The following is a 19,202-nucleotide window of genomic DNA, read 5'->3' on the forward strand; positions in this document are numbered from 1 at the left end:
CAACTAGAAAAGTTTCATCATCTCTTACAATAAAGTGTGAACTACTTACTACCTTACAAATCTGTTATTTTATACAGAAATCACAATCAAAAGAACCGCGTACACACTAAATTATACGTTGGTAAGGTTTGTGGAACACGAAACTTAGGCACCTTCCTGTTTAAATTTTAAATTCTATTCTGAGTGGGATCTAAATTCTAAAATAAACATGTGTGGTTTTGTACGTGTGTACTTACCACTCTCACCGATGTGAATGTGTAATTGTAGAACAATTACGTATTTTTGAATTCCACTTTCTATAAATAAAATGAATATGCGAAATTAATTTACACAATACTCAATGAAAATGTAATTTAATATCAAACACTGATACATTTTAGGCTCTCATTAACTGCTTTTTGATTAGTTTCAAAACGTAATAAGGACGTAGTAAATTGTTTCGCTAATGGGAATTATTGTAATCTTAGATTTATAATGGAATATTTTATCACACTCTCGCAACAAAGAGAAGAATTTTGTTAATCGCTCTTTGAGAAACCACAACCCTAAGGCTCAGTGGTTCAAACAGAAAATAGATTACTGCTGTGTTTCAATGGGAAAAGCAATAAACATTATTTTACCGAATACCGAAGGGTTCGCGACTAATGTAAATTCACTCACACTCTAGATTCAGCAATAAAGTATCCTAGGCAATCAACATTGCATGCGTTCACAATAACAAATCTAGTTATTTGGCAAAGAGAAAAAAACATGCCTATGTTAACCTCACATGTTCTACATACTTACCTGTTGTAGGAAATTTTTTTAGTCTTTAAAATGCACGTTCCTATACTAATGGATTCACTCTTTAGGTGGTACCGTGAGGGTTCGACCTACCCATTGGATGCGACGATAGCGCACGCCAAGACCCGGTCGGAGCCGACCGTGGCGACGCTGACGCTGATGCCGACCAGGGAAGATGACGGCGCCGTATTCCGCTGCGTGGTGTGGAACCGTGCCATGTCCGAAGGCCAACAGCTCGACGCCTCTGTCGATCTCAGCGTCAATTGTAAGTACATCTTAACAATATTATAAAGAGGTAAAATTTGTTAGTTTGTATGTAGAGGATAATCTTTGAAACTGCTTGTCGGATTTCCAAAATTCTTTCACTGATAGATAGCTACAATGTTCCTGAGTGCCATAGGCTATATTTTATCCCGGTACGGGCAATAGTTTACACGGGAGGCGGGTGAAACTTATTTATTTATTTTAAGGTTATTATAAGACTTTTTGACCCTACAGCCGTTGTTGCCAAATTTCAATTTTGTTTGCAAAGAAAACCCTATAAAAAGCGTTTTCATTCGTCCCAAATTATCCTATTTAAGGCGCGACCTTTCTAAATTTTCTTTCCTTTAAAAACCTTCTTCTGACTATTACGAACGTTTTAAAAGAAAAATTGTCGATTTGAATCAGCCATTCTCAAGTAAAAACTAATGTTTTCTAACGAACATTGATTAATTTTATTTATTTATATACACGTTGCGTTGTAGTTTATCCTCTTAGTAATTATCAACATTAGTTTCTTTCGAAGAAAACTGTTTTTATTATGATTCGTTTTGAAATGATAGAGAAATTGCGACGTTGGTATACAGAAAAATGTTTGTATCTAAGCACTAAATAATTAACTTCCGAGAACGGTGCAATATGAACATATCAACAATTACCAGGATGTCGTTTGCTGTTGAAATGAAAGGTAAACGTTGTTTATCTATCAGCTGCATTAATTCTCACGCGAATTGTAAAAGTCAACCCGGGAAGGAGCAGTGCTGGACGGTGGAACGCGAAGCCGCTGAATTATATCAGTGCATTATGACATTCCTAAACCCAACACTCACTATATCATTTTAACGCTCTTCTCCCTTAAGTCGTTTAAAGCAATTTAGAGGTCTTTTATCATCGGAATTTACAGGAAATGAAGCTTTTTAAATCAACCATTAATTACAGAGAAAGACACGAATATTCGTGATATTCGTATGCTAAGCCAAAGCTAGTAGCGAGCGTCATGAAGACATCACAGTACAGACTGAAATCAATATCGATGCAATTTATCACGTTCGGAATCCGCACTGCGAGCGTCTGTCCCCGGTGTGTGATTGGGCACATCCATAGTGGTCACCCGTTACTGGAATAACCGGGTACATTACCACTACTTTACGTTGAAATATAGCCCTAAAGGATTATACTAAATTATTCTCTAACCAAGCTTTGAATAATAAGCACGTTGTATGACAGTATGGCCCAAAGTCTTAACTTACTGAAAATGTGAACGTGAAAGCAACTTTATAGTAACGAAAGTAATAATAGAGCTCTTTGTGAAAGCTAGTTTAGGAAAGTGCTACCACCCTGTAGCCATTTCTGCAACAATTACTATGTTATGGTACTGGCACATAGGACATTTCGAGTTAGTCTCCAGGGCGAGAACGCACCTGCATAGCTTGGGTAGTAATTATAAATGTAGCAGCCTGTGACCACCAACCAGTGGGCGATATGGCATGTTTATTTGCTCCGCTATTACATAAAAACAATATTAGGAACGTATCCCCCTCATACATAATTGTGGATTCTGACCACAAAATGTAAACAACAACTTCATTCATCACGTGTACGCACGTAGATTTAGTTATTTGTTCGTTTATATGTAGTGTTATATTTAAGCCAGTTACGTCATCCAATTCTTTTCACGCTCCGAGTAAACCTATTCAGGAATTTGGCTAAGGGTGTCTCGGATTTGCAAAACAAGTGACAAACAATAACTTGTTTGTATTTACAACCAGTGAATATTTTCCAAAGGTTGTATTTGTGTAGGTATCATTTTATTTATAAAAAGGTTTTCTTTCGATGAAAGAGAAAAAACAACAATGCATAAAAACGAATAAGTTTTTTTTTTAAGTCTATAATCCCGTCAGAGTTATCTTCAGATTTAATATCGGAAATTCGTACATTATAGCCAGTTACCAAATACGAAGATCTATATACAGTGTTTTTTGCTTTATTACCATTTTTACAGAAAAAGTCTTTATGTATTACCTAAGGAAGGGGCTTACTCATATAAAATTTCCGTATATACAATAATGAATCTCTATCGTCCAATTTCAATTAATGCATTGCGTTTTATATCCCCGAAGTGGCTTCCTTCGTAGTAAAATCTTATTTTCGTACAATAAATCTTTGATGATTTGCTGGTCGTAAAACTTTGATGTTTTCTTCAAGTCGACCAACATCTTTCATGAAATTCCTTTGTGTTTGTAATAGATACAGAGCCTAATTTATTTTAATAGCTTGTTTTTTTGCACAATAACTTTTATTACCCAGACCTGAGACTAAGTAGAGCACTACTTAACAGGTCTTTAAAAAGTCTGTTATCCAGAGTGGAATGGCTAACTTTAGCTAGGATTTAATAGCTGGTCGGTTGTTTTAAAAGTGCTACATAAAAGTCGTACGTCGAATGTAAAGAACCACCGGTAGATAGTGTTTGTACGAACTCCTTTCGCGTGTTCAAATGTAGACATCTCGGGCATACGAATCCCTGAGCGGAGCCAGCGGCCATCAAGGAAACGCAAAAGCTCTCGGCAAATAACCCCAATGACCTAAACTTGCTCCCACTACCTCGGGTATGGAATCCTGTGCGCTACTATTTACATGGCCTTCTAGAAATACCTTTGATGTTTTTGATGCCTTGGTTTCAACCTCAAGTGTTCATTGAAGGTGACAAATTTGTGTAAGGAGGTGATCATTACTCGATGGTACGTTTCGCCTTTTTTATGGATTGGTTAAAAATCGACATAGATCGGTTCAATCGGTTTAGAAATAACAAAGAAATAGCACATTCTAAAAAGAAATTCTTGAGTTATACCTTCCATACTATAAGCTCTCTAGATTCTCTATTTATTCAGTGAATAGAAGAAAAACTTCAGCTTTAGTTTGTAGTTTTTTGTTAAAGTGTAACTTTGTTCCAATAGAAGCTTCCCTCATAACTACAAAATCATTATGTGCTAGTTGTTTTAAACCTTTATGTTTGTTACGGCTTTGACCGTAGTCGAAACCTTTTATTTTGCTTTCGTTTGGCCAAATTGCTTACAAAAACGTTCATGAAAAATATACGGACTTTTGTTGGACTAATTCCGAGTGTATTTTATCTACTTGTGTGATAGCTATGTCCGAACAACTTGCATCGGTAGTTGTTCCAGTTGGTTTAGGCGAGCCCACACGTTAAGACAAATCCCGCAATCGAAAGTTTGCCACGTGAACTTGTCCAGCGAACAAAAACTTTGTTTCAGTTGCTAGCTCAACAATTATTTAAAAGGGATTATACTAATCGTATAGTACGTAGATACTAAAAAGTAAATGTTTACTTCCATAAAATAAGGAAAGAAATGGGGACATTAGTCGGTCGTAACTAGTTTTAATAACCATTGAATATTCAATACATAAAACCTAAACCGTGTTGAATGAAATGCGAGGTAATTATAAAACCTTTTTGCTGTATATACAGCAAAAAGGTTTTATACAGCAAAAAGGTTTTAAATGCGAGGTAATTATAAAACCTTTTTGCTGTATATACAGCAAAAAGGTTTTATAATTACCTCGCATTTCATTCAACACGGTTTAGGTCACACTTTTTATACAGAAATGTTATAACTGTAAAAAACAGCGCTTTGTCTCTTGTCGACTCGAAGGATTTCAAAAAGAAGCTTCTAGTCTTATCTCATTAAAATTCCTGTATTTCCTGTGCTTAGCATTCAACGCTGATAAAACCGTCGCTACAAAAACTGTATTTATTTTTAAAGTTTATAAATGCTATCCGGGGATTGGAAGTGCAAATAAATCTAAATTGTAAAGAGTAAAGCCGACCTCTCGCGTTCACTGATATTATTAGGAACCATGATGGACATTGTATCGAACCTAATAACGAGATGGGTTGGAAACGGAACAGGCCTACAGTTATTTGCCGGGCACAATTCCAATACCGGGCATGACATAATTGTTGTGATCTTTAAAGCCAAAATGTTACTGTTTCATTGACCTCGCGCTGCAATTTTATTGACTCGGTATTTTAAGATGTATCTGTAACCACATGTCTGCGATCAATGGTCGAGAATTGGGTTAGGTAATTGAAATAAAAAGTTGAGAAGGAACGATAAATGATAAGATCGTTTTGATGCAGGCATCTCGCATAAGCATCGGCATCTGGATTCTGTTTATTATGAAGTGACCTGAATAAGCAACATCTTTCAGACGAAGCACACGCATCGTGTATGCGCACCAGTGCATGTTTTAATTCCGACAGATTCTGTAAACAAATTTATTATTGGTATGCTTCGAATAGCTAATCGGACCAGCACATCCGCTTCCTTTGTACAATGTTGAGTTTTAATACAGGCGGCGGCAATACACACAACAAGTGAGATGAAAATATTCATTCCGGTCTTGTTCGGTTAGCAATTGAGAAATGTTGCGAATATTTTTTTTATTTTAATTGTTTTGACGACCTCTGTGGCGCAAAGGTCACCAAGCCGGACTGCCGAATCTGAGGTCCCGGGTTCGATTCCCGGTTCGATCGACATTTGTGTGATGAGCATGCTTGTTGGTCGTGGTCTGGGTGTTACAATATGTATTTATAAATATGTATATATGTAGCTATATGTAGTTTATCAGTTGTGTTAGCACCCATAACACAAGTTAATTAATAACTTAGCGTGGGGCTAACCGACCGTGTGTGAAAAGGTGTCCCGACATTATCCCGACATTATTATTTGTTATGTTTTAGTTTGGTTTAACAATTTTTATTATCATTGTTTTAGATTTTCCTCGAGTGGAAGTTGCCCCCGAAAATCCTTTGCGAGTAGAAATAGACGGAGTTGCGACCATGGAATGCAAAGTAGATGCGAAGCCTAAAGTGAGCACTGTAAGATGGACTCGAGACGGCAAATACATTTCAAATTCTTTCACACACACGATTCAAGGAGTTACAGTGCAGGATGCGGGGAAATATACGTGCAGTGCTGACAACGGCTTGGGCCGGCCTGGAGAGAAAGAAATGTACCTAGATGTACTTTTCCCTCCTAGTGTCACAGTTGAGTCCAAGACTTATGAAGCAGAGGAAGGTGGAAATGTTGAAATTCGATGTGAAGTCTCTGCTAACCCTGAACCAACGTCTATTGAATGGACGATGGAAGGGAAACCTGAGTTCCATCAGAGTGGTAACACTCTCACTTTATCGAGAGTAAATGCCGATATGGCTGGAACTTATGTTTGCAAAGCTGTAAATGTCATATCATCCACTAATGGAAAACGCACTGAGCGCTCGAACAGCGCATCTGTAGCTGTGCTCGTGCGACACAAGCCCGGTCGTGCGTACATAAGCCCTGACAGACCAGTCGCCCAAGAAGGTGCCGGAGTCACTCTTACCTGCAGCGCGAAGCCACCTGGCTGGCCCGCGCCGCAATACAGGTGGTTCCGAGACATGGACACAAGTCCGGATGTAAAGCCTGCAGTGCTAGCGACAGGGAATCAATATTCTATACCTAGTGCACACCTTGGAAGTGAAGGTGTTTACCATTGTCAGGCTACAAACGAATTAGGTCACGGTGAGCTCGCTTCTGTCACACTAGAAGTTCATCAGCCGCCTCGTTTCCAAACCAAATTGCAAACACACATGACGAAACGCTCGGGAGAGCAAGACTTCACGGTCACTTGCAGCGCACTCGGCAAACCGCGACCGAATGTTAAATGGTTCAAAGACAATACGGAGATTAAAGCTGATACTAATTTGTACGAAGTCAAAACTGATATAACCGAGAGCAGAAATGCCGTTTACACTGTTCAAAGTACCCTTAAATTTAACGGCAAGGCGAGGCCGAATACTAATGACCTGTTGCCCGACGATAGAGGTATTTATTCCTGCGCTTTCGAGAACGAGGTCAAAAAAGTCGAGTCTACGATGCATCTTCGAATAGAACGTGAGTATAAAATAACTTTTGTATATAAATGCCTAAGTCTTACCTACAACATTAATTAGTAAAATATTAAAAAAGAAAGCATGTTATTCAAAAGAGCTAATTAAAATATTTTCTTTACTTCTTAAGTTCTATTAGCGGTATAAAGAAATACTTTTGTGTTAAGAAATCTATAGAAAGAAAATGTTATGTATTTTATTTCATCGCTACATATTTAATTCTAAAACACTTTTTTATTTTCAGACGAACCCATATCTATTCGGCAACATAATAAGGTCGCCTACGATGTTATGGAAACTGCTGAAATATTATGTATAGTCCAAGCTTACCCCAAACCAGAGTTCCAATGGTTTTATGGATCGAACACTGCCCCACTGCAGATGTCTTCAGACGGCCACTACGAAATAAATACGACGACAGACAACAACGACTCATACCGCAGCGTTCTTAAAATAAAGACCGTAAAGCCTCAAGACTACGGGGAATATTACTGCAAAGTGAAGAATTCGCTAGGGAGCATACGCCCTCAGATAAAGTTACAGCCGAAAGGCGCTCCAGAATCGCCTCGTTTGTTGGAGAGTCAGAAAGTGGGTCCGACGTACGTGACACTGAAGTGGGAGTCTGGGTTTGACGGTGGGCTGTCGAGCACGAAGTACTTCGTGCGTTACCGGCGCGTGTCGCTGCGCGGGCCCGGTTCGTCGGCCAGCGCCGAGCACTGCGCCTCGGACCGCACCTCCGAGTTCGACTGGATGGAGTACGACTGCGGCCGCATCAACCCCTGCAACGTTACCCGCCTCGACCAGCACAACACATACTCCTTCAAGGTAATACTCCAGACACACTACTTATTTGTAACTTAATCTTCTCTTTTGTATACAACAGGAAGTCATAATTTATTCTATAACAGAATGATAGTAGGTTACCCAATTACGTGTTTGTTTGCCCACAATGAATAAGGCAATAATTTGGGGCAATAATATTCTGGTTACTAGGTATTATGCCTATTAACACTTTAGAGGGTTTTTATAGGTTAATAGAATTTCCATTCTCAATTTTGTACACATTCTCATTTCATAACATACTTACAAAAATATTATATAATAAAAAGATCTCATTAATGGCATGTTAGAATATTAGTTGTATTGGTTAGATGTTTATCCCGAATGCGGTATTAACTTACATTTTTGTTTTTCATTGTTATCGCTACCGACAGCAACTCACATTTGTTTTCAAGGTAAATCATCCGGCGCGTGCCGTTAGTTATTAAGTTTACAATGTTCTCTTTACGTTTTGTGCCGTCGCTATGGTTTTCGACACGCTTTAGAATGCTCACAATCGAGTCGTTCGCCTCTTCCAAGTTCTAAATTGAATTTTCAAATGCAGGTGAAAGCGGTGAATACAAAGGGGCAGAGTAATTACTCGAATGAGATCACGGTGACGACGAAGGTGGATAAGATCAACCCGCCGGAGCAGGTGACGTACGACCCGAGCTCGCAGGCCATCGCCTTCACCGTCACCCCCACGTGCCTGTCCCTGGTCGGCGTCGTCGAGGGACTCGCCACTATGGGAAGTACATCGGGATGGCAGGTAATTTCACTTCACACATATTATTATAATGTATTTTGTTCTTCTATCTTTCTGTAAATATTTCAATTACCCAGCACATCACACCCTCACTGTTCTTTGATATTAGCTCACATTTACAGCTTTTATTGTAAGCTTTAGGTATACTGAAAATACCTGGTTTAATTTGCATTTTAATATAATTGGTATTTTGATATGGTGGTTAAAAATACAGATGATGTTAAAAACCCATTTGGCATCATGTTCAGAATTCTACGGAAATATCCACTTGTTTATCAATTTCAGATTGGTCAATAACCTTATCAGTAATATGAGATTCTATACATCATAATTAATATCACGAGTACATAATATAGGTACTGAATAAATGTAAATTCCTGAATGGATAATTGTAATGACCATAATTCGTGTAAAGCTTAATACAATGAAATATCTAAATATTGTATGGAAGTTAAGTGAATTTTTCAACTATTAACGTTTCTTTGAAAAGCCAAAGTTCGATGCTTACGAACTGAAAACATAAATTACGTAAGATTAACTTTATGTAAAGTAAAATAAACCATAAAATACATGTCGGTACCTACTTATAGGTAAAGTACATTTAATATTTTTAAAGCAAACAAAATCTTTGCCAATTTATAAATCCCGTACGTTTATTTCTCAGAACAGTAAACGTTTATCGGTTCATGAATAGATATTAAACGTTAGCTTCTTTTCTAGAAAAACCTTACAACATAGGTACATTTATAAAATAACTAGCTTTTGCCCGCAACTTCGTTCGCGTGGAATAGTGACTACCAGCAGATTTTTGATTTGACCAATAGATGGCGCTATATGTCCGGAATATATTTTTTTTTTGTAATAAAAACTATCCTATGTCCTTTCTCAAGTTTCAAACTATGTCTGTACCAAATTTCACACAAATCGGTTCAGTAGTTTAGGCGTGAAGAAAAGACAGACAGACAGACAGACAGACAGACAGACAGACAGACAGACAGAGTTACTTTCGCATTTATAATATTAGTTTGGAAAACAGTTTTTTTAGCATTTACTTGAAGTCAATATTCACTTAGAAACCAGTAGGTAGTCTACGTAATTCGTCTTCATTTAGAAATTATATTTATCTGTTCCGAAATATCCTGTGTAGGAATGTGTTCGCCATTAGATTCGACCGGTTGGATACAAAATGCCGGACATTCTCCCTAAGAAATAATTGTTCCCAAAAGGAGAATGGGAATGAAAATACAAGCTACATTGGAGTTTATAACAGTGTGTTAAGTTTGGGGGCAACTAAGTTTAAAACGATTATATTTGTGCGACTGCCAAGCGTAACGATTTTGGCGATATTCCCCTAGCTTAGTTTTGGCTGTTTGCGGAATAACCCTGCAGTGCTAAGTTATGATTAACGAGGTCCTAATAATCAGCTTATACGTCGCTGTTCAGATATGCAATTATCATGAAAACAATAAATTTTCCGGCAACTTTTGGCTATGTTCCTATCAGCCATAACATATATTACCTCTATGAAAAACATTCATATTTATGTCATGTTGGATGGGTATTTATATAACAATGTCATGAAACTGATGCTTTATGACTTTTTGCGTGTTAGGTGGTAGATACGGTGACACTTCATCTGTCTGGTGCTGTGGCTACGGTACAAGAGGCCACTGTGGAACTGCCCAGTAAGACTCGCACATCGACCCGCCACGTCACGGACCAACCACTGGACGACTTCAACCCTCGCATACGCCTCAAGCTTTGCCTTCAAGTCAATCAAGACGTTTGCAGCGAATACACCGAAGCCGAGAGTAAGTAATCACTTGCAGGTTCCGCAGAAATTTGAGAATTTGTTCCTGTTCAATATACTGAGGTTGAAATATACATTGAATGCGTCACAGTAATAATTTAATAATCTGCAAAACATATAGTTAAAGAAAAAAGAAAGATAATTCAGTGGCAAACTTAAAAAATATGTCTGTTGTACAGTAGCGTGTTTTGAAATATTAAATTAAATTTGCTGCGTTATATTTAGTGTTATTTCGTTTTCAAAACTAGGGGCATTATTTATTTAAAGCAATAAGTGCGTGCGTATAAGTGAAATAATAAATAATTCACATTGTGTAAATAAACGCAGCCATATAAACATACTATTATTTGATGCTATCACAAAATTAGTGCAAATATATCATTCTTATAGAGATATTTATTTCGAACAGTTGGAACATCGTATATCAAGGAGACATCGGCTCGCACCACGGCCGCCATTGTGGGGATATTCGTCACTACTGTAGTAGTCCTACTATTTGTTGGACTATTGTTACTCATCTACCAGTGCAGACGCAGGCCCAACAAGAAAGACAGATCCAAGAACTACGAAATGGACTCAATGCGACCAGCTAAAGTGACGCCACAGAACCAAGCGCCGCCGCCGTATTACCCTAGCTCGGGCATGGAGAACAAAGCTCTCGAACATTCCATGGACATGGCGCTATCCATGGATGACTCCAAAACTGCGGTGTACGCAACACAGGGAGGGTACTCGTACCACGTGCCTCCACACACGCAACCTCATCCCGGACAACCGATGCCGAATTCCGATTGTAAGTACATTTTTTACTCACATCTGTGTAATCACTCTCATACATTTTCTTTTGACGCGAAAAGTAATTATCATATAATTTACGGTTCGTAGTTATGTCGTAGCACAAGTTGTATAATTTCATTTTAATTTCAACTCTATTATGTTGATTTATTTTTCTCATTATGCCATCACTAAGGACTAACTTCAGACAACGTTGAAGGTAAAAAATGGAAATATCTGGAGAGCACGCTTTGCATGTTGCGTTCGTTCATACAGGTATTATAAAATTCGGGATTAAAGGAAGGTATTGTTCGCAGGGGTAAACATGGGCTTCATAGAGAACAGCTACACGAACAGTAACAACGGGGGCAGCGTGAACTCGCAGGACTCGTTGTGGCAGATGAAAATGGCGGCGGCGAACAACGCGGCGACTCTGCCCGCGCACCAGGTGCTGGACCGGCAGAGCAACTACGACTACGACCCGATCTCTCACGCGGGCTACCGCAACATCGACGACTACGCGCACTACTCGCACCTGCCGCACGCCAGCCAGCCGGCCGCGCCCAGCGACTACGACATGCGAGCCGCGCAGAACCCCTCCCGCCAGGAGTACTGCTCCGATCCCTACGCCTCCGTGCACAAACCCAAGAAACGCATGGATCAACATATCGGTAAGTCTTACCCCCTATACTACGATTAATAGCAACACTTTGTTGCTCGCAACAAGTTTTTCTGGAGCTACGAAAACTAGTTCATAAATTACTACGATAAATTTCGTAGAGTGTAGCCGCTCTGTAATGATCTAACGCCCACACATTTTACAAACACTTGGACTAGTTTTTTAACCGACTTCCCAAAAAGGAGGAGGTTATCAATTCGGCCGGTATGTTTTTTTTTTTTTTTTTCTATGTATGTACATCGATTACTCCGAGGTTTATGGACCGATTTACGTGATTCTTATTTTGTTCGACTCGGAATAGCTGCCAGTTGGTCCCATAGTCATCAGGTCAGGATCTGATGATGGAAACCCTGAGAAATCGAGGGCAACCTTCGAAAGTTGTAGGCATACATAGGGTAAAAACTTGACACTCAGGTGTACGCCTAAAAGCACTATTCAACTGTGAAGATTTGGAGCTGATCTGATGATGGAAACCAGAGAGGGTCGAGGGAACTCGACAACTGAATATGTAAATTACCTCGTGTTTGGGCTTAAATTATTTGTATTGACAAGACCTTTGCAACAGTGAAGGTTTGGAGCTGACCTGATGATGGAGACCAGAGAAAGTAAGTCGAGGGAACTCGACAACTGAATATGTAAAATACCTCGTATTTGGACTTATATTCTTTGTATTGATGAGAACTTCTCACTTGTATGGATAGTGACAACTATTCGTATCACTGAAAAGCTTTAAATAAAAAACTTTTTTACAAAAAAATTAAACCGACTTCCCAAAACACTAAAAAGCAAAAAAAAAACTATTTTTAGGTGCATCGGCCTAGAAGTCGGTGGCAAAATTAACTTAGTAACATCCATTAGACACCGACTTCTAGGCCGATGCACCTAAAAATAGTTTTTTTTTTTGCTTTTTAGTGTTTTGGGAAGTCGGTTTAATTTTTTTGTAAAAAAGTTTTACTAGTAGCTAAACATGCGAATTTCATTTTACATACCTTTCAGAGGCCAATGAATCACATACATAGATTTAGGAATACAAAAAGTTCAAGTTTTTAAAAATTTCCAATGTGAGACGGGACACGTCATATCCTAGATCCAGTACAAATGTATTTTCGTCCATCAGAGTCGCCGTACCATGAGGTGAGCGGTCTGCCGGAGTACGGCATGCGCGGTGGCGCGGAGGAGGGCGGCGCGGAGGAGAAGCCGCTGCACATGTCGCTGGGCTACGACGAGTCGCTGGAGTCGGGCTACTCCACGCCCAACTCGCGCGCGCGCCGCGTCATCCGCGAGATCATCGTATGAACACGGCTGTAAGCTGGCCGCGCGCCGCTCGGCCGCTCGGCCGCGCTCGTGTCGCGTCGCGCCCCGAGTCCGCCCCTGACTTCCCTTCACTTGTTGCCCCCATCTGCAGGCTCAACATAAACTCTCATTGCCAGTCAGTTCGAGAGCTGTTACTGCGTGAAACTCGTATTGTATGTGAAGTTGGCGGTCATGCATCGGAACGGATTTTGCACAGCTGGTGCCCTACAAATGATAACAAGATAAGTGTAGCTAGTGCGTGAGAACAGTAATTCTGTTGTGATAAGTCGAGTAAAATATTTTTATACAGGGAAGGAAAATTGAACTAGATTAAGCCAGCCAGTGTGACGGACTTACAAACTTCGCGAGTGCCGTGAAACTAAAAGTGTTATTATTATATCGTAAAACGGAAATCAAATTACGTTTTCACAGGTGATTAACTGAATCTTTTTTTTAGATTTAATTGTCATCATAAACGATAGACAATAAATCTTGAAGTCGATATAAAGTTATGATTCCTTTTGGGGCATTTATGTTATCTATATGCAATCAGGTATAAAATGAAACCCCAGATGGTTATATTCCACTTTTTTTCTCAAATATTATAATGAGAAAGATTTGGATTTACTATTCTTGTATATCTTTTTTATAAGTTTCATGAAGAGGTACTGTTAAATAATACAAAGGTATTTAAGATAAGGAAGTTGCCATAAAATCGCTTAGTTCTTAAATTAAAATACCTTTCTGTCGCGAAGAACTGGTACAAAAGCGATAGAACGTATTAAGTAAGCTCTTTTTCTTATATAAGTAAAATCTATTTTGCCTTCATCCTTCATATAAATTTCGAAACTATAAAGGTTTCGTACGATAACGAATGATATGTGATCTCCATAGCTCATATTTTGTAAATGTGGTTTATAATTGACTTATGCAAGTATGGTGCGAGTGGTGTAAATAAATCATCGAAGTGTAGAAGTATAGTGATCATTATCGACATTGTCAATTGTGATGCTAGAGTGTATGGAACGTTCGTAGAGTTTACGAGCACTGAAGTAATGGAGCCTTCATTTGGCCTGACAGAGATCGCGCTCGCTATTCATTTGTTTCGGAACATTCCCATTCTGATTTTGTCAATGACCCCGCCGTTCATTTCAATTTCGACGAATTTGGAACCACTAACATTTGTGCTATACATTCAGCTCTATTCGAATAAAATTAATAACGGTATAAGCTATACAAATCCACAGTATTAATATACCAACAACATTTTAAGAGATCTCATTATTGGACAAGAAATTATGTGCTGATTTAAATCTCCAAGCAATATTCTGAGCCAAATAATCTTGTCGATGTCCCGAAATTCCTGGTAACGCGGCCTTAAGACGTGATCTGGTAATAGCGTAAATTCTGTATGAATTGCAATGATGATACAAGAATACGACTCCCCCGGAACATTGTTTAGCAACAGCAGTAATTACATTTTATTCTATATTAAAATGAGTTTGCAGAAAAATAATTAAGTTTTCCATCACAGTTTCATTCAAAGTAGGTTAGAACGTTGAAGCACACAAAACAAATTATAACCTTAGGATCTTTTGCAGACACACGAGTCAAATCATGTTTGCGCAAATATTAGTTTTCCATTACGCTTTTGTTGCGTGATCTTATGTCATGTCACTTGGTAATTTCTAGTCTCTTAAACTCTATTATGTTTGAAAGGAATTCAAACGGCATTCATCACAATGCATTATTGGAATATTGAGGAGTTCAGATCTTTAATAGAATAAGATTAATTATGAGAATGATGTTATTGGTTTCACAAATATTATGATAAGGTAAATATTGGTTAATTGTAAATATACACCCGTGTTATGTCAATGTTTGTTCTGGGATGATACTCTTGATATTATTTTCTGGTAGTGATGGGTTCTTAGGGCTCAGATCTATTACGCGTAATGATCTAGATGTATGGAATAACAACATGTTTTGGCTGCAGCCAGGGGCGTAGTGAGGGTTTCGTTCAGACAATGCACTGCGGTGTATTGATTTCTATCACAAGTGTCTTCAGGTTGCCTAGGGTTGAGGACCTCGAAGCCAAATCTCCTCATTCCTAGATAACCTCTTTGCGCGCCATGCCCGTGGTTACAGCCCTCGACAAAAGACTGTCAAACTAGAATTCGGGGACATGTCTGTGTAATATTTCACATAGTATGTACGTGGCACATTTAATTATGTCCTTTAATGTATTACCTGATTCAAAGTATACATTGCAGGACGTGAATTTCAATGTCGCATTCGCATTCTTTTACAAGCATACTTATTTTTTTGAACATCTTTAGTAAACGCTTTTTTAGGAAATATGACAGACTTTGACGATGTTGAGAGCCCCCTAAATGTTATTTTTAATTACTAGTTTCAGTTACGGCTAACTGTGACATGAATTTACTAAGCACTGCCTTTGTGGTACTACTCATACATGTTTATTGCGAAAGTGTTAAGAATGTCTATAAAGTGCTAATTTCACGAATTTATCAAGTGCTTCTTTTCACGTGTAAAGCACTATAATTTATAGGCATCTAATATACACATTTTAATCTAAAATTCTAGCTAGATGCAATATGTTTTTTTTTTTGTAACTAGAAACTTATGTGGTTAAGCATCTATAGATTTTTTAGACTGTGACGGTCAGTCTAAGGTGCCTACGACATACGAAAGTTATATTTTATACAATTCATCAGATATTTTTAAGTAGATATATATTATCTACACTGAAATGACGTATATTTAGATACTTAATACAATGCAACTGAAGTTTATAATTAATTTCAAAATCTACTTAAAAACTTAAAACATAAAACATCGCTTTTCAGAAACTTATTTTAGATTTATATCTGCGAAAGTAGGTAAATGAATTGTGACGGTTTCAGGAGTTTCCCAAGCTATGTTTTAGTGCCAATCTACTATAAACGTTATTATGAACGACTACTTAAATAAGAAACACGAGATTTTGAGTTTCGTTTATTTCAATCATTTGTAAATTATATTATGTTTATAGTCTGTGTTTAATTACACTTTGCGTAATTTGGTAATTAGCGGCACTAGAAGCTTGATTTTTGATAACAATTAAACTATTATTTCCGAATTTTATTAAAGTACAGAATCCTCTCTAATTATTCCTACCATCAATCCATTTTGTTTTGCATAAGTTGTAGCTTAAAATTACGAAATTGCCCACCTTAAAAAGAATCTTCAATTTTGTTTTCTCATTATTTTAATAAAATTATAAATTTTAGAAATTAGAGTATTTAATATTTTTTTTTAATTGACATTTTTATTTATTGTTTGTGTACTTGTCCAACGGTAAATGTGATGGCAGATGTTAAATTAAGTGGGTGTTACATTATATTTGTAACTTGTCAATTATTCTTGTAGCGTAAGGACGTAGAAGGTTCAAATCTCATTTAAAACTTTTCCGTATCGCAAATAGATATTAAAATGTACGCGTAAAATGTTTAGACTTTATATTATGGGGGAAAAGTCTATTGATCTCTTATTTCAAATACACATGTGTGTAAATGTTCCGACAATCAATGATTACAAACGAGGGAAAGTATTTGACACGCCACCGTTCATATCGACTTCCATTCGAGGAAATTAATAAATGATTTTCCGATTCACTATGTACTGTTTATCACCTATTACGTCGTACATATATTTATTGCACTTTGTGAAAGCATGTTTTCGCGTTTCAGTCTTTTCTCACAGTGATTCTGACAGGTTTATTTTAACACTGCCAGGTATAATAAGCTGATTATTTTTGAATTATTGTAATTCACGTTGATTGCAGTTCGCGACAAATAACTTTATGTTACTGAAGTTAGTACTTGATGTCTCACGCAAGTAGTGTTTTGTTTGTTTATTTTTGTATTGTGAAGTCAATAGTAATAGCCGACTACGGACAAGCAAAACTTCTCGACTAGATCTGTAGGAACGAACAAAAATGCACAATGAGTCAAATGGCTAACTTAGAAACGCAAAGTTATTTATTGCGAACTTTACTGCTAAATGCTCAACAATTATACTCACATATGTACGCATTATGAACACTGCCTATATATATTTGCTTATTTATATGTATAAGAAAACGCAACACATAATTTTATATTATTTCATATTAAAATGAAATTTAAAGGTGACCATCGATATTTGTAAATAGGTAGGTACTTTTTTACAATAACATTGTAATTTACAATAAATAAGTACTTATTATATATATATTTGATAGGTTTTAATTAATATCTAACCACGTTTCCATTTTCTTGGTCATTGAGTTCACTTCGACAAGTTTAATTATAGTCGAAATTATAGATTAAGCAATGTACTCGGAACGTATGTTGCAGAAATTAAACGCAATACTCTAGGAAGTGGAAATGAGGATTAAGATTTCCAACAATGAACATCAAATTCATTGTTTATTATAGATAAGTATTACAATTAATGTTACGATTTGTATATAGTACTTTAAACCACAAGTAAGACTTATTAAATAAATTTTGTCCATAATAGCTGGGTGTATTTTTTCTTTTCACATGCCTTCATAATTTTTTACGCCTGTATATTTAAATAGTGATAGAAGTGAGTTCACAACGCGATGTGTTCAATTTTAGTTCTCAACATATTAAAGCGTATTTATAAGGAAACTTTTTAAAGTACAACTTATTTATGTCTTGATACCAACGGTTCCAGAATTTAAGATAGGTAAGCAACTTGAAATTTCTTTAACGTGAAATTACAAAACTTCTGAGAAATAAAGGCAATTCCAGACTTATTTCTGCTTAGATATCTGTCAATTCACTACTCGGAATTCCGCGTCAAACTTATTAGATTAACTGTTCTCCAGTTCGTAGCAATCGTGCAAATAGTCAGAAATGCTTTGTTCCTAAGAGACGACTATCTGATAGTTAGGGAGATTATCTAAGTAATAATACTTAAAATTTTGTAGCATGTAATTTATTAAAAAATACTGCAAAAACATTGGCTACAAATCACTTTATATTTTTACAAAATGATCACCCCCATACGTTACCACAAATGATACAATAGAAATTGAACCATATTGTCTAACATATAGGGTTCACATATGCACACCATATACTCCACCGCAGAGCAGGTGGCGTATTATGACGTTACAACCATAATTGTCCTAGTCTCCAGTGCGTGAGAGAGAGGGATACTTTGTCTGGAAACCCCATCCTTCTCTAATTTACTCACGATTATCATGGGTTTTAATCTGTAGCAATATTATGAGGGGTTTGTGAATGTGTTTGTTTTCCTGTACCTACCTGCCGAAAACTCAATAAATATTTTATTATATTCAGTCATTACTACCCGCTTACTGCAGACAAAACAGTTTGAAAAAATATTTTTCAAGAAAATCGTGTTTAATCAAAGTTTTCAGTGAGTTTGGTATCGGTTATATCCCAAATTTTTAACACGCTTATTGTGATGTGAATACTATCTAGTCTAGTCCATCTTTGTACTAATTTACGAGCCGAAACAAACTATCGACTAAAACTTTGTGGATCCCAGATTGCTATAGATAATTATTTACTAAGTACTCTTCAAGACGCAAGTAAAACCACAAAAAAACCGGCCAAGTGCGAGTCGGACTCGTGCACGAAGGGTTCCGTAAATTACAGTTAAATCAACCTATCTCAAAAACTATAAGAGATACTTTGATCAAACCAAAAATCGTTGAAAGAGTTAATTAGCATGCATCACCTCTATTTTTTTTAGAATTTTATACCCCGTAGTTATAAAAATAGAGGGGGGGGGGACATACTTTTTACGACTTTGAGAGCTGATATCTCAAAAACCGTTCACTTTAAGAAAAATGTTTTTTAGAAAACTTTATATCATTTTAAAAGACCTTTCCATTGATACCCCACACGGGTATGTACATCGAAAAAAAAAATTTCATCCCTCAGTTACATGTATGGGGGGCCCCACCCCCAATTCTTTTTTTTACTATTTAGTGTCATATTTTTGTAGCGGTTCATACAACACA

At 37.2% G+C, this 19,202-nt stretch overlaps 1 protein-coding gene across 1 annotated transcript in view; it reads left to right on the forward strand.

Annotated features, from left to right (window-relative positions):
• Positions 1-17,700, forward strand: part of LOC124629599 (hemicentin-2) — a 60,971-nt gene extending 43,271 nt beyond the window's left edge. Inside the window, exons 4-11 of the mRNA XM_047163080.1 lie at positions 852-1,048; positions 5,841-6,998; positions 7,239-7,819; positions 8,379-8,582; positions 10,192-10,390; positions 10,799-11,182; positions 11,481-11,834; positions 12,960-17,700. Of these exons, the coding sequence (XP_047019036.1) occupies positions 852-1,048; positions 5,841-6,998; positions 7,239-7,819; positions 8,379-8,582; positions 10,192-10,390; positions 10,799-11,182; positions 11,481-11,834; positions 12,960-13,138 (3,256 nt within the window). The 3' untranslated portion in view covers positions 13,139-17,700. The remainder of the gene's footprint in view (positions 1-851; positions 1,049-5,840; positions 6,999-7,238; positions 7,820-8,378; positions 8,583-10,191; positions 10,391-10,798; positions 11,183-11,480; positions 11,835-12,959) is intronic.
• The last annotated feature ends 1,502 nt before the right edge of the window (positions 17,701-19,202 follow it).

Source organism: Helicoverpa zea, chromosome 4 (assembly GCF_022581195.2).
Source record: "Helicoverpa zea isolate HzStark_Cry1AcR chromosome 4, ilHelZeax1.1, whole genome shotgun sequence".
Lineage (NCBI taxonomy): Eukaryota > Metazoa > Arthropoda > Insecta > Lepidoptera > Noctuidae > Helicoverpa > Helicoverpa zea.